This window comes from Scylla paramamosain, chromosome 9 (assembly GCF_035594125.1).
Source record: "Scylla paramamosain isolate STU-SP2022 chromosome 9, ASM3559412v1, whole genome shotgun sequence".
NCBI classification, from domain to species: Eukaryota; Metazoa; Arthropoda; class Malacostraca; order Decapoda; family Portunidae; genus Scylla; species Scylla paramamosain.
Window position 1 is genome coordinate 10,295,001 of NC_087159.1, and position 16,199 is coordinate 10,311,199.

Genomic DNA, 16,199 nt, shown 5'->3' on the forward strand with positions numbered 1-16,199 from the left:
CTTGTCAAAATGAGATCATGAAGCGTTTAAGAATAGAAACTTTATTGCTTCCAGGGTACGTACTGTTATTTCACGTGACATGTGATGAAGAGGCAAGAGTTTATTGCTGCAGCTTATTGCACATGAAAAAGCCTGTTTTGAAATCCGTAATAATTTCCACCAGACAGTGTTACATTTGTCGAGATGAGATGAAGTATTTAAGAATGCGAACCTTATTGTTGCCAGTACGTGGGTATAGTTTATTGCATGGTCATCCAGTATAAGCGAAATCGGTGAGCCATATATATATCTATATAACAGGCAGGCAATCCTACACGGGGGGAGGGGGCAGGCAAAGCACCACACACACACACACACACACACACACACACACACACACACACACAACATTGGCAATCTTAGCCCCATCAGTTTCCGATGTCAAGAGATAGTCTATACATAATGTCAGTAAAAACTTCAGCTTGGAGAGTCTAGTTTCGAGAATGAGTGGTAGACCTCAGGCCACCAGCGACGGCCTAACGGGAGTAACTTGGGAACCCATTACAAGTGTGAGATGAACAAAGTGTAGATATCTCATGATTAGAGGCGAATTATGAAAAATGACGGCAGATATAAGACGTAATAGTAGTAGTAGTAGTAGTAGAAGTAGTAGTAGTAGTAGTAATACTTTAAGAGAAAGAATGAAGTTGGAAGCGCTATCTGAAACTTTGTGAAAACGGTGGAACAATTTTTCTTCTTTAATTTTGTTTCCATTGTTATTTGTTGACTCAGTAAGCTTATGTAAAAGTGTGTGAGCGTGTGTGGGTGGCTGAGTGATTGGCTGTGTGTGTGTTCCCCGCCACTCAAAAGTGCGAACAAACCTGTGGAACGTAATATCCTGGGAACTCACAAAAAAAAAAAAAAAAAAGAAAGAAAATCTGAAACTCCTGAAATAAAAGTGAATTCGAGACTATTGTTGCCTTATTTCTTTCTTCCTTTCTCACTTTCTTAATGTTTTCTTTCATTTAGTGGCGTCATCTGCTTGAATATTGATTGTTAAAATTCTGCTATTCTACATCTTTGAGCTACATTGCACGACAGAGAGAGAGAGAGAGAGAGAGAGAGAGAGAGAGAGAGAGAGAGAGAGAGAGAGAGAGAGAGAGAGAAGCAGACAGGCAGACAGACTTTCTACTAGTGACTAATTTTCAGTACATACTAATTACCCCTCAACTTGCTCATTTCCTCCCGTGTTATAAGAACATAACAAAACAAGGAAAGCTGCAAGAAGCCATCAAGCTTACACGTGGGAGTCCCTTTCAATAACCCTTCTCTGTCTGAGGAATTACTGTGGTGATGAATAACAATAGGAATAGAGCTTATGTTCAAGGGTGGGTTTCAGTCATTTATTTACTTGTTTATTTATTTATTTATTCATTTATTTATTTATTCCATCGTCAATTCAAACAATTCTAATTTTTCTTTCTATTTTTTTATTTTTTTTACCTGTTGCGAGTCTGTTCCTAATGCTAATGCTTCCTTAATATGATTCTCTCTCTCTCTCTCTCTCTCTCTCTCTCTCTCTCTCTCTCTCTCTCTCTCTCTCTCTCTCTCTCTCTCTCTCTCTCTCTCTCTCTCTCTCTCTCTCTCATAATTTCATCCTCATTTGTTGTTGTTGTTGTTGTTGTTGTTATCGTTGTATTTCTTCTTCTTCTTCGTATTATTATTATTATTATTATTATTATCCTTATCCTTCTCCTCCTCCTCCTCTTCCTCCTCCTCCTCCTTGCTAATCATTTTATCTTTTCTACTGTTTTTTCTTCTTAGTTATTTCCTTTTAACCCACCTCCTGTTTTACTCATATGTTTAAAAATTTATTCTCTATTCAAGAGGAAACCCTTTTATTATGCAATATTTGAAAGTTTAGCTCATGTTTTCAAACTACTCGGGATTCGTGTTTACCCAGCCAACATTTTCTATGAGTCCTACTCGAGGCGTGATAAGAAAGTACTAAACTTTTTTCAGCACCAACTATTTTATTTAATAGTTTCCTTGAACAGAATAAAACAATTTTTCCCTATCTTTTTTTCCCTACAGTGTTGCCATCCTGAGCGATTCCGACGAAGTTGTCAAAGAGATTATGAAAGGTAAGATTCCTTTCGAGTCTTTTAGAAGTGTGCACAGATGTACTACATGTAAGGAAGGAGGAAAGAAAGGCAGAAAACGGTTAACTCTGCGACAAGAAATCTAGAATATCAGGGTAACTACGCCATTCCGGTTAATAGCAATGTGAGCAGTTCCTAAATGGAGTGAAAATAACGCTAGATGGTTATTCAGGTTGACCAAGATGGCTGCCTGTGAATGGAATGGCGAGCCTTTTGTGTCAGGATGGACAGGGAAAGTCACAAAGAAGAAAGAGAGAGGGGAAGGAAGAAAGAAATGCTGCACGGTGAAGGGAGACACGCACACTACATGAGATTAATCGGGAGATATATATATTGATGTTTGCCAGGGACGATGGTGACAGTGATGAAAATAATAAGTGGAGTAAGAGAGAGAGAGAGAGAGAGAGAGAGAGAGAGAGAGAGAGAGAGAGGAAATGAGTGGATAAGTAAATTCATAAATATATCAAACTCCTATTAAATATAACTAGAATAATATATGAAGAGAAAAAAAGAGCCAGAAGATAAAAAAATAATACATTCACATATCTAAATTTTAACTTTCCCCTGTCACTCGAAAAAAAAAAAGAAAAAAGAATGAATGAGAGGAATAACACTTTCATAATCCTATACGGCCCCATATTGCCTCACTGGTGCCACACCACAACTCAGTAAACCGTCGAATTAGTGAGACCTTATCAATAAATCATCAATAACCACCCCACATAGCACGTAAGACACCAAAACACCATATAAGTATAACCACATTACAAGACCGTGTTTAGTCGTTTCGTTATTTAATCTCGCCAACTTTCAACAAGCTCTAGTGAAAGTATATTGGTTTTCAGGGGAAGTTTCCACGATTTTAATGAACACACGAATCTCCATATCACTTGGAGAAACCGATGAGAAACCAACTGATCATTCCCGTGGCCTTTGAGAATAGACTGAGTGGAAGAACTGAGCCCTTGAGAATACACACCATAGTGACACCAAACCCATCCATGTACAGCAAGAGGAATAAGGAAAGAGATGTTATTCCGATCCTGCCATTGTCTAGAGCTGAGGGATAGATAGATAGCAGAAGGGCGAGCGAATTTACATAACTGTTCCCAAAGCTCACAATATACAGCAACTATCTCTTGTATGGTTGTATACAGTGTGACCTGAATAATGTAGGGATAGATGTTCTATTTCACATACTCACACACACAAACATTCACACGCCTCAGGCTCTCCATTTGGGTCAAAGGAAGATAAAGTAAAGTATAGCTGTAAGGGCTGAGAGAGAGACAGAGAGAGAGAGAGAGAGAGAGAGAGAGAGAGAGAGAGAGAGAGAGAGAGAGAGAGAGAGAGAGAGAGAGAGAGAGAGAGAGAGAGAGAGAGAGAGAGAGAGAGAGAGAGAGATGGAAAATCGTCTCTGCATCCCTACCTCTATTACCGTGAGAGAGGAACAGATGCCGAACAAGTGCCGCGTGTATGAATTACAATTTGTGGAAATCTTCGACATATATAGATAATATTCTCAAGTTTTGTTCTTGTATTGAGTAATGTAGGACGACTCCTTGTAGGGCGTCTCTCTCTCTCTCTCTCTCTCTCTCTCTCTCTCTCTCTCTCTCTCTCTCTCTCTCTCTCTCTCTCTCTCTCTCTCTCTCTCTCTCTCTCTCTCTCTCCTCGAGGGATGCCCGGAGGAGGAAAGTCAGAGGGAACTTCAAAGATTTAAGGAAAGGGTTTTGTTGCTTATGGCCCCTTAAGAGTCACAAGGCAGGAAAAGTAGCCCCTCTCTCTCTCTCTCTCTCTCTCTCTCTCTCTCTCTCTCTCTCTCTCTCCTCTCTCTCTCTCTCTCTCTCTCTCTCTCTCTCTCTTTCTCTCTCTCTCATTTAAACAATATAGGGTGTGTGTAGTTGCCTATGAAGTAAAAATTATAATATTGAGCTAGAGAATCTTTATGACTCGTAAGGAACAATAAGCTGCTTCTGATACTGTTTTTTTTTTCTTTTTTGCTTTGCTTTTCTTTGTTTTGCAGGCTTGGGTAAACAATAACCGAACTAAAGAAAACGACAGCTGGTGATAACACGTGTTAAGCCAGTGATGGACAAATAAACAGGTATACGCACCCATAAACAACACACACACACACACACCACACACACACACACACACACACACACACACACACACACACACTAACGCAGAAAACTAAAAAAAAAAAAAAAAATGCAATCAACGAAAATCTGCAGGCTTAGGTAAAGTTTCCATCGAGGTTAATCACGAATGTTTTTGGAAAGAAATTAAATAAAAAAGACTAACTCTCACCGTTTCGTGGAACTACAGTTTTCAGGGAATATGGTAATGGTACGCAGCTGGCACTGAGAGCTGTGACCAAAAAATATAATGAAAAATCGTTGATCTATTTACAGTTCGACAATTCAAGTGTGAAAGGTTGACGACATTCACAGGGCTGACGATACAAACATCAGAGATTTTTGTGCCGAGTTGTTCAGAAATGGGTCACTCGTCTCGAACTAATACTGGAGTGTGCTCGTGTAAATTCCTCCCACGAGGCTCCTCCATGGAAACTGCCTCATCCAAAAGAACTTCCCGCACCATGATCAACTCCTCCAGATTAACTTACGTAACCAAACCTGATTTATCATTGAAATATCTCTGGAAAATTTACAGGGTGATATTTTGGTGGAGGTATTTTCCAGAGAGAAACTCACTTCACACGGTTTTCCTTGCATCAGTCAACATCATGAAGTTTCATGGTGGTGTCCCACGTCCGTCATACGCGGCAAAGGAGCAGCCTCGTTGATTCGACAAAGGAAAACCTCAAGAATTTTGGCATTGATCTGAGAAGTAACTGATTTTGCATGATATATATATCTTTTCAACGCTGAGCCTAAATATTTTTGGGTTCGTTCTGGCTAGACACACTCGTACTTTGTACCATCTTCGCATGACGTCATTATTCAGTGACAAAACCCGGTGTAAGATCCTGCTCTGCTCTTATTTTCAGTGGCAACGATTGTTTTTATAATTTTTCTTTTCCTTTTTTAGTATGTTCAGCGTGTTTGTTCCTAAGTTGCATTAAGAGCGATAATAGACCATGGTTGATATATATATATATATATATATATATATATATATATATATATATATATATATATATATATATATATATATATATATATATATATATATATATATATATATATATATATAAAACATGACCCATTCACAAATTCCTTTTTTTCTTTCCATTGTTTTCATGCAGTGTATTCCTATTTCTTGTTAAATACTTTACTTATTTTATTCAATATCTTTCTTACTTTTATCCAGTGAACCAAAACAAGTTACCTGAGAAGGCTATGAATATGTAATAGCTAGAAACCAAATTGAAACAAATTAAAGTACTGATTGATCAACTGAAGAGTAACACAAATTGATCAACTGTCATGTCTCCAGTTACGGTTTCAGAGATTTTTCATCATACCAATTATGATGATTAAACCTTGAACTGCTAAAGAAAGAACGACACTCAATACTTTATCTGAGTAATCCTGCACGACCCCACTGAGCAAGGCAAGAATAAATCAAATGGCACCTTTGAACTGGTCGTCCGTCTTTACCTTTGTTGTCAGTGGTGTCTTTTGAAGCTGTACTGAAAACTTGCGGCAGACAACTTAATTAAGTACGAGAAACCACATGACTCAAAAAGTTGAGCTAAACTGAGCCGTGTTAATTGCCCTGTATCTAAAAGTCCCCTTCGTGAAAGAAAAGTAATGCAGAAATATAGATCCTTTTCAGCAACTCGGGGAGAAAATTGGCGGATGCGTTTAGCTGTGATAGGTTTAGTGGCCGCGTTTTTTTTTATATTTTTTTATCTGTATTGAATGCAAACGAAAGCTCTACGGGTATTAACTTTTCATTAACTTAACTTTTACCTGAACTGCAGAGAGAGAGAGAGAGAGAGAGAGAGAGAGCGAGAGAGGAGAGAGAGAGAGGAGAGAGAGAGAGAGAGAGAGAGAGAGAGAGAGAGAGAGAGAGAGAGAGAGAGAGAGAGAGAGAGAGAGAAGAGGCAGACAGCTAAGCCAACCAACAGACGAACAAACAGGCAGTCAGACAAAACAGACAGGAACCTACAAAGAATAAGCAACAATAAAAAAAAAGGAATGAAAAAAAAATTGAAAGGATTATACACCATTCTTAGTATCAAGAGAGAGAGGTTACAAGACACTTATCCTCCGTTATTTCATTGTTCTATTTGACATCTCTGGGAACTGGCACTCAAGTGAACTTTTTTTTTCTCTTAATTTTTGTCACCCTTGGTCAGTAGCCCTCTTACATAAAAAAAAAAAAAAAATCAAGCATGTGTATATCGTGAGACAAACCAGTTAGCCTGCTCCACACCAATCATTTATTGTTCAAGAATTTTTTTTGTTTTTATCATCCATAATTATATAGGAATAAGATTATATAACTCATGGCGACGGCTGGTGTAGTGGCACTGGTGGTGGTTGTGGTTGTGGACGGTATGATTATCATTGTATCATTATCTTTGTTTTTTTTTTTTATCAGTAATGCCATCCTCTTTCTTTCAACTAGTGGGTAAATTTAATAACTGGTATTTGGCATCATGATCGTTATCTGCATCATCACCTTCGTCGTCACTTTCATCATTATATTAATTACCATTTCCATCGTCATCATCTTCATTATCATCTTTATATTCACCATCTTGGCTATTGTCTTCAACATCATCATCATCATCATTATCATCATCGTCACCATCTTCATCGTCATAATCTTTATCATCATTTTGATCATCATCATCATCATCGTCATCATCATCAACGTCATCTCCACCATCATCAGCGTAACTAGCTTTCATTTTGATTAATAACATTCGCTTGTAATGTGCATCAAAAGCAAAAGTTTTTATATGATATGAAACAGGCTCGTGATATTTAATTATTTCATTCCAACGATTAAACAAACGGCACACATTTACACATAAAAAAAAAACTTTATTCATTGATTCCATTATTTATCAATGAAAATAATGACATCAAACAGTCTCATTAACTTTACTTGGTTTAAAATTTACTGGAATCCAATAATAAGGTAAAGTTTGAAAAAAGACTCATGTTTTCATTCGCGATTCATGCTATCTATCCTCCTTTCCTTCCCATCCCTCCCTCCCTTCATGCTTCCCTTCTCTTCCTTTTACAATTCATGCTGCCTATCCTCCTCTCCTTCCCTTCCTTTCCATCCCGCTCTTTCATCTTGTTTCCCTTCTCTTCCTTTCGCGATTCATGCTACCTATCCTTCTCTCCTTCCTTTCCTTCCCATCCCTCTCTCCCTTCTTGCTTCCCTTCTCTTTCATCTCTCTGACTGGAATTATTGGACATCATTATAACCTAACCTTCATGAAATCGTAGCTGTACATCAAGAGTTGCCTATCAGGAGTAAACACACCTTGCTGCTGCTCTTTGACACCCCGCTAACGATGTTTGTCACGCTGAGCACAAACATCCCTATTAAATTTTTTTTTATTTTTTACATGTTGAACGGCGCCATGTGACCTTGATGTTGCAGTGTTTCATCTTTCCTTCAATCGCTACTACTGGTGAAGGGATGTAATATTTTTTTTTTTTACCAGTCGTCCCTCAAAAGATATATATATATATATATATATATATATATATATATATATATATATATATATATATATATATATATATATATATATATATATATATATATATATATATATATATTATATACTAGTGAGCACCACCTAATATTGCACTATAGGCGTCCTGATGTTCCTCTCACGGGATTATAAGTCTTCGGAAGATGAGGAAACGTAAAAAAGATTGCCGTCTGTAGCGCCAGGTGAGTCTCGTTGGGAGGAGGATGAGACTTATGACAAGAAACTGATTGATCCTACGCTTCGAAGTCGTCTTTCTTTCATCATTCCTCTCTCTCTCTCTCTCTCTCTCTCTCTCTCTCTCTCTCTCTCTCTCTCTCTCTCTCTCTCTCTCTCTCTCTCTCTCTCTCTCTCTGGACTGCAGTAGGATGTGGGGTGTTACATTATGGCTTCTTATTTATTTATTTATTGAGTAATTTATTTATTTATTTATTCTTACTCCACACATCAATATTACTTACTCCCCGTTACCCCCCTTCCTCCCCCCCCCTCTCTCTCTCTCTCTCTCTCTCTCTCTCTCTCTCTCTCTCTCTCTCTCTCTCTCTCTCCCTCATACTTAAGGTAGGATGTAGGATGTTATATTTACGTTCACCGGGAGGAGGAGGCAGTGCATAACGCAAGAACAAACTCATAAGGCTCTTACAGGAGGATCGGTCACTTGTCAAGGAAAATTGAATCTGTGAGTGCGATTCTTGCTCATATCAATGTGAAAAAGCCGAGGGGGGGGGTGTTATTACGAGAGACTTTCTTTTCGTTATCTTGATGGTGATACAATATGGGAGTGGTCCTGATGTCCTGCACAAATGAACCTCCGAAGTATAATTAGTGGTTTTCTCTGAAGTATAGTTGGATTTTCTCTCAGATAAGAAATTTATCATTATTTTGTGCATCCGTGATATAGTTACCTTTGTCATGTCCATAGTGTGAGTGATCGTAAATTCATGTCATATTTTCTGATTTTAATATGAAAATTAGGGAAATAAGACGTATTTTTCAATTAGAAAAAAAGAAGAAAATATTTAGACAATTTCTTTATGAAAGTGACGACATTTAGTGCATTGGCTTTTCAAAAACTGTTGTAAGAAGAAACCTTACAATAATGTAATACTCATACGAATCATATACGCTCTTTATTAAGACACTTAGTAGGACAGTTATTCATAGGGACGGGTGAAGACGGCACGACAAAAGTTTGGTCTTTACATCCCACACTGTCTAGTTCCCCGAATTGGTGACATCGGAGAAAAGCTTGGCAGAGATTGTGGATCCAAACTTTGGTCTGGAGGATCCTTAGCACTTCTTTCCTATTTATGATGTCTCGTCCCAGACACACACCTAAAACTTCTATCAGTGATCCTGCATATCACATGCTACCACCGCCGTCGACCAGCAGAGAGAGAGAGAGAGAGAGAGAGAGAGAGAGAGAGAGAGAGAGAGAGAGAGAGAGAGAGAGAGAGAGAGAGAGAGAGAGAAATCACTGACTCAATTCTCAACGTAATGAACAAATTTCTCTATCAGTTGCCAGTAATCAGAGAGAGAGAGAGAGAGACAGAGAGAGAGAGAGAGAGAGAGAGAGAGAGAGAGAGAGAGAGAGAGAGAGAGAGAGAGAGAGAGAGAGAGAGAGAGAAAAAAAAAAATTGATGTGTGGAGTAAAAAAAAAAATAACAAATAAATGAAAATAAGTAAATAAAAAATACACATCAGAGAGAAGCCATCATGTCACGTGTGCAACAGCAAGCGCACAGACTGGGCAGCCAGCCAGACAGAGACGAGGCCCGAGGCTGTTTAACATTTCAAAATTCAGTTGTGCGACCTGCATTGTTTACTTCATGCTTTCTACGTATCTATTGCTAATACACACATACACACACACACACACACACACACACACACACACACACACACACACACACACACACACACACACACACACACACACACACACACACACACACACACACACAATCTGAGCTGAAAAATGAAAAGCATGTAAAAAATCAGGAATGGGAGTAGTAGTAGTAGTAGTAGTAGTAGTAGTGGGAGGAAGAGAACAATGAGGAGCAGGAGGAGAAGAAACGGGAGAAAGGAGGAAGAAAAAACAACGACAAGAACAACAACAAGAACAAGAACAAGAACGAGAAGAAAATTAGAATGAGGAAAATTTATCTTTATCTTACGTTCAGCGGGAAAAGGAGCGTGAAGACGGCATTAGTATTCATTGCGTTTCCTTGAGAAAAAAAAAAAAGGAAAACAATTCCATCTTCTTCAGCACTTTGTCGGGTAAAATATTTGCTGAAGGAAATTATTTTTGTTGTTACTGAAATACGTATATTGCACCGTCAAAATAACGAAACTGTGATTTTTTATATAGCAAAACGATATATACATGTACTCATATTCTGTTTTGCACGAAAATGAAAACTTTGAAGCTAATACTTACAGAAAACTCCAATTCGACATTATTAACATTGAGAGTACTAATATATACGTACACATTTCTTTATTTTCTTTCTTTATTTTGATTTCCTTATCTGTTTTTATTTATTTATTTATTACACTATACTGCCATCTTACAGTAGTTAACACTGTACCGAAGCAATGTGAGTGGGAGGCAATATCAGCTACGTGTGAATTCAATAAAGTACAGCTGAGTGTAATATCTTCAATGGCACCTTTCTGCTGAACAGCTCCTTTTATAGCGAGTACGTCATCGAGACGTGATTGCTGATATTTTCAGTCGCTCCACTTGTATTGACAGGGACGTTTATTGCACTAGGAAGCCATTCACGCAAGAAAATGTGTCCTGTGTGCTGCAGCGTCTTGTCAGGCAGGGAGTGACTGATACAGGTTTGTTACTTGGGATCGTATAGTTAAACCCTTTAGGATTTAGACTATTTCTACCACAAAGACCACAAAAATGATTAGTTCTATGCTCTCATTATTTTTTTTCTTACCCTTTTGATGATGAACTCTTATGAAGAATCATGAAAGCACTTTTAAAAACGCCTTTGGTAAAACCTTAATAAAGTCCACTAAAACCTGTGAAAAGATGAGATAAAACTGTGAAACGTTAGAGAATAAGAACAGCGCAGAATTCTTATTAACTTATCACTAAAATCATGAGAGCGCCTTTTTAAAATACCTATGAAAATTCCAATAAGGTCCATTAAAACGTGTGACAAGAAGACAATAAGATGGTGAAAAGTCAGAAAATGTTGCCCTCTGGTGTGGTGTCTGTGGTGTTCCGGTGCTGCCTTGCTTGTGTGCTTAATGAGGGCTGCTGATAGTACTGCTGTTGTTGCTCCTGCTTGTGTGTGTTGTTATTGTAATGATAACATGTGTTGTGTTGTGTTGTGTTGTGTTGTGGGTCTTGTTTTTTTTGTAATTGCTCTCCCTCGTGTGATTTTTAAGTCTTGTGATCTTTAGTGTATATATTTATTTATTTATTTTTATTATTTTCTCGCGTCTGCTAGAAATTGCGATTAAAAATGGTAAAGTGTTAAGCGCAGCCCTCATTAGTGTGTTATGCTGGGCCTTCATTATGAGCACAGGTGTAATTTTAATGAAGCCTTGAAAGAAAACATGCCAGTATTTCGAAACACACACACACACACACACACACACACACACACACACACACACACACACACACACACACACACACACACACACACACACACACACACATTTATTCCATTACCAAACCATTTATTTCATACCATTTATAGAAAGTATGTGAGGTCTATTTAGTTCCCGGTACAAGTTTTCCATTAAGAATTTTCTTCACTAAATACGTATTAAAGTTGACACTGAAGGGTGCTGTATTTATAGTGACGGAGCTAAGTGTATGTAATAAAAGAAAAATAAAAAAATAGCTCATTTTGTTGGTTTGAGTGTGATTTCTTCTGTTCGTCGTTTATTTTTAGACTGAACACTCTCTCTCTCTCTCTCTCTCTCTCTCTCTCTCTCTCTCTCTCTCTCTCTCTCTCTCTCTCTCTCTCTCTCTCTCTCTCTCTCTCTCTCTCTCTGCTTTTCTATGTATTTCTGAGCTATATTTATCAGGCCTCACATATAAAATTAACTAAAATACACTAATGGATATTGAATGCATGGGAGAGGTGAGTGGGAGGGCGGTGGAAGATGGAAGAGAGAGGGAGAGAGAAAGAGAGAGAATAGTTGTGGTGGCGGCGAGGGTGTTCACGGGGGAAGCTACAAGGGACATACTTAGGAAGAAAACGGATGCACAGACTCACCTTGGAAGTAAGGGATGAGGCGACACATCACCGCCCCGAAGATGAAGTCCCGGAGCAGCGAGCCGATGAGCGTGAAAGGCATGCAGAACACCCCCAGCAGGAGATCCGAGAATGCCTGACGGGGAGAGAGAGAGAGAGAGAGAGAGAGAGAGAGAGAGAGAGAGAGAGAGAGAGAGAATCATTAATCACCTGAATCAATATATATGACAGAAGAAGCCTTAAACTGAAAACTTCTTAATAACCAGAGCACTCTACCGTCATCAGCTGAAGTAACCCGGAAACGAAGGAGATCAAACTATTATGCATGTGGATACCCTTTTATATTCTGTTTAAACCTGACTCCTGTTAATGCTTCTCCTCCTCCTCCTCCTCCTCCTCCTCTTTCTCCTCCTCCTCCTCCTCCTCCTCCTCCTCCTCCTCCTCCTCCTCCTCCTCCTCCTCCTCCTCCGGAACATGAGCGTCGAAGTCTGCACTCCACGGTGGCTGAAGTGTGTATTGATAAGCTCTTAATTGACTCGAAAGCCCCGGCAGTTTTCCGGATTAAGGGAGGCAACTGAGTAATCGTTTATAGAATGGCTCGATTGAAGTGACTGATAATTTACGAAATGGTTGAGAGATTAAGGAGTGTGTTACTGTATCAAATTTTCTTTACTCTAGTTTGTTGATTTCTTTCTTTTTTTCCCTCTTTTGCTTCACTTTAAAGTTGCGTGATGTACTTTTTTTTTATTTCGAAATTTTTATATTTTTATTTGTTTATGTGATTGTTCAATTGAGTTTATTAACAGTCTAGATTTACGAACACTTTCACTATTTTGTTATTTCGTCTGATTATTTCTCTGAATGAGTGATAAGCTTCTGAAGAAATCCGTGTTACATATGTTGTTTAGTTTTCACTTTATCGCATATTTTTTTCTTATTTAATCAACTAACATTGATTGGTCGATTGACTGAATTTGAGCTTCTATATTTTTTTTGTTAAGTTTACTCCCGAATCTGGTTCCTCCTTCCTTTCTCTCCATTTCCGGTCCCTGATTTTTTTTTTTTTTTCTGTCCCCGTCCTTTTGTCTGCCTTTCCATTTGTCTTTCTGGCTTTTTCTCTCTCATTCTGTCCACCTTCGTCTCTTTCTTCTTCTTTCATTCTTCGTCTTTCTTCTTCCTTCCTTTTCCTTTACTACTCTTTCTTTCCCCCTTCTCTGCAAGCATCTTTTTAATTATATATCTTTCCCGGGCAGTGAATCATTTCATTTGCACCATTTCTCGAAACTCGGGTAATAAAACTAACGTGTTGGATTTTTTATATTTAATTTTATCTATCTCTTTCCTCCACATTTACGAGTCTTTTTATTTTCCTTTTTCTTTGTTTGTTTTATAATTTAACAGTTCTAATGTCTCCCCAAGATTAGTTTCCACTTTAATTAAGATATCTTTGTTCTTTCCACTGTTTGTAATCTGACTGATTTGGTGGTACGTTAAGTTTTATTAAGTTAGGTTAAGTAAGTTATGGGATAGCTTGTTAAGTAATATAAGTGATACCTGGCATGATTGCTCTGACTGTCTGCATCACCTCACTTTACATTCACTAACCCTCATCGACTCTTACTTGTACACTATTATCCCTTTGGCTGTGGAGGGATGGGTCTCCATGATATCTACTGGTAGTTTCTTCATTTTTCCCTCCATTTGCATATAAAGCTGAAACGAAGTCATTATTCTGTGTTTGTTTTTTTATTTATTTATTCATCTGATTTGATTTTTTGCTCTTTTATTTTCCATTTATACTGCAGCATATTTTTCTCCGTCATTAAAACACTTTTCACTGAAATCGTTTCAACTTTTCTGACCTCATCCCTGATGGAGTTCCTCTGGTCTTATTTACTATCTGTCTCTTGCATTGAAATCCTATCACAACAAACTTTTGCGTCTGTCAACATACGTACTGTAACCTTTTCTCTGCCTGCTGAATGCATCAACTTTCCGTCCATCCCAGATAGATGTTATGGTCCCTTTGATCCTTCAGTACGCTACGCCGCCTCGTAGGTTTGCTTTTGTCTTTTTCTCTTGAAAATGTCTTGAATATATATATATATATATATATATATATATATATATATATATATATATATATATATATATATATATATATATATATATATATATATATATATATATATATATATATATATATATATATATATATATATATATATATATATATATATATATATATATATATATATATATATATATATTCATGTTTCTGTAGTTTTCCTTCAGCTGTTTTATTTTTTACCTCTCTAATTTTAAAGATAAATTTCGATAATTTTCCACGATTTTTTTTTGCCAAACTTTCGTTATTACGTGCGACATTTCGAAAATTTTGTTACAGTCTTGGTATACTACCACTTTACAGAACATTTTTCCCTGTTTTTTTTATTTTTTTTTATACTTTTCCTTTCCTCTCTGGCCTACTTGCTGAGTCTTGTTGTGGCATGTGACCCAAACACATAAGCAAATGTGTGTGCACAGCGTCGTTTTTCGAGACTCATTCTTTTTATTTATTTTTCTTGTTTTACTGATACGTATTTCGATCTTATTACACTCTTGTATAACACAGCCTAACATTTCCAGTATTTCTTGTCAGAAACCTTCCCTTTTGGAACTGATGAGAGGATTTATTTTCTTTTCCATATATTTCTGAATCCTGAACCTAAGGAAGAGATTTTTAATGATGCAGTAATTAGTGTCTCTGAAATTCAAATTGCGTTTTTATTGATAACTTTCCAGGTAATCATATATTTTGAAACATCGTAAGAGTGACCTCCGTAGTAGATATTATCAATTTTTCGCCTATTGAGGATGAATATTAACAAAAGTCTCACATCTCTTGCTAGGCGCTCTGATCCATCTATTAAAATTCTTATCCCTTACCCGGATGTATCTTCTGTACACAACAATTGCCATCCAGCAGCGTAGTCAGTAGTAGTCAGTATTTCTAAAGAAGCAGAACCATGTGTTATATCTCTCATCATATTTTCTGCTCAACTGACTGTATCTAATGCCTTTCTTTTTTACTGTTGTACTTTGATATATTTCCTGCTACCTGTTACCACCATTATGTCTAATTGATGGTGTTTCTCAGGATTCTCAGCACGTATATTCTCTTCTTTCTTATTGTAATCTACATTTTATCTCCAGTTTTAACTATTCTTTCTTCACAATGGGATATTTTTTTATTCGTTATTGCTGGAATTTCACTTTTCTCTCTCTCCTCCATTATATTTCCGTTTTCCATCTGTCTTCAAAATCTTTTTCTTATTTTTTTCCGTTTCCTTTTCATATATATATATATATATATATATATATATATATATATATATATATATATATATATATATATATATATATATATATATATATATATATATATATATATATATATATATATATATATATATATATATATATATATATATATATATATATATATATATATATATATATATGCACACACACACACACACGCGCACACACTTATCTTGTTACGTGGGTTGTCTGATGTTAGAAAAAAAATCCAGTCTTCCAATATCAGGAAAAAAATGTGAATCTTGTTAAAATTTTTACATGGGCATTGTGGTATTAGACTGTGGTACTAGTGAAGAAGAAATTAAATCCATTATCTGAATTTCAAAGTAGCTTTTCGCAATATAGAAAACGTCCTTACAAATATCCTGAATGCAAATACTCCCCTGACAGTGCTGGTGTTGTCTGGTCAGTAGCGCTAGACATGAAGAAGGAGAGAAGATATGTAAAAGAATAGCAGAGACAATGGAAATGTAGTGAATAAGAGGGTAATGACAGTACTGTGGGCAAGGAGAAGTAAAGAATTATTAAGAAGAGCTACTGAGGATAGAAAAATTATGAGAACCATCATTTAACCAAACAAGAAGGTAGGGCTCGAATTTCAAAGTTTCGCGAAGAGCAAGAAAATTAGAGTGACTGCATACTCGGGGAGGTAGAAGGTGGTAGGAGGGAAGGAAGACAAAGAATGAATTAAATGAACGCCATTACAAAAAGAAATATTGAAGGGAAAAT

General features: G+C 37.0%; 1 protein-coding gene across 1 annotated transcript in view; it reads right to left on the reverse strand.

Moving 5' to 3' along the window:
• LOC135103556 (cholecystokinin receptor type A-like) overlaps positions 1 to 16,199 on the reverse strand; it is a 77,490-nt gene that overhangs the window by 11,873 nt on the left and 49,418 nt on the right. Inside the window, 1 exon segment of the mRNA XM_064009991.1 lies at positions 12,108 to 12,222. Within this exon segment, the coding sequence (XP_063866061.1) occupies positions 12,108 to 12,222 (115 nt within the window).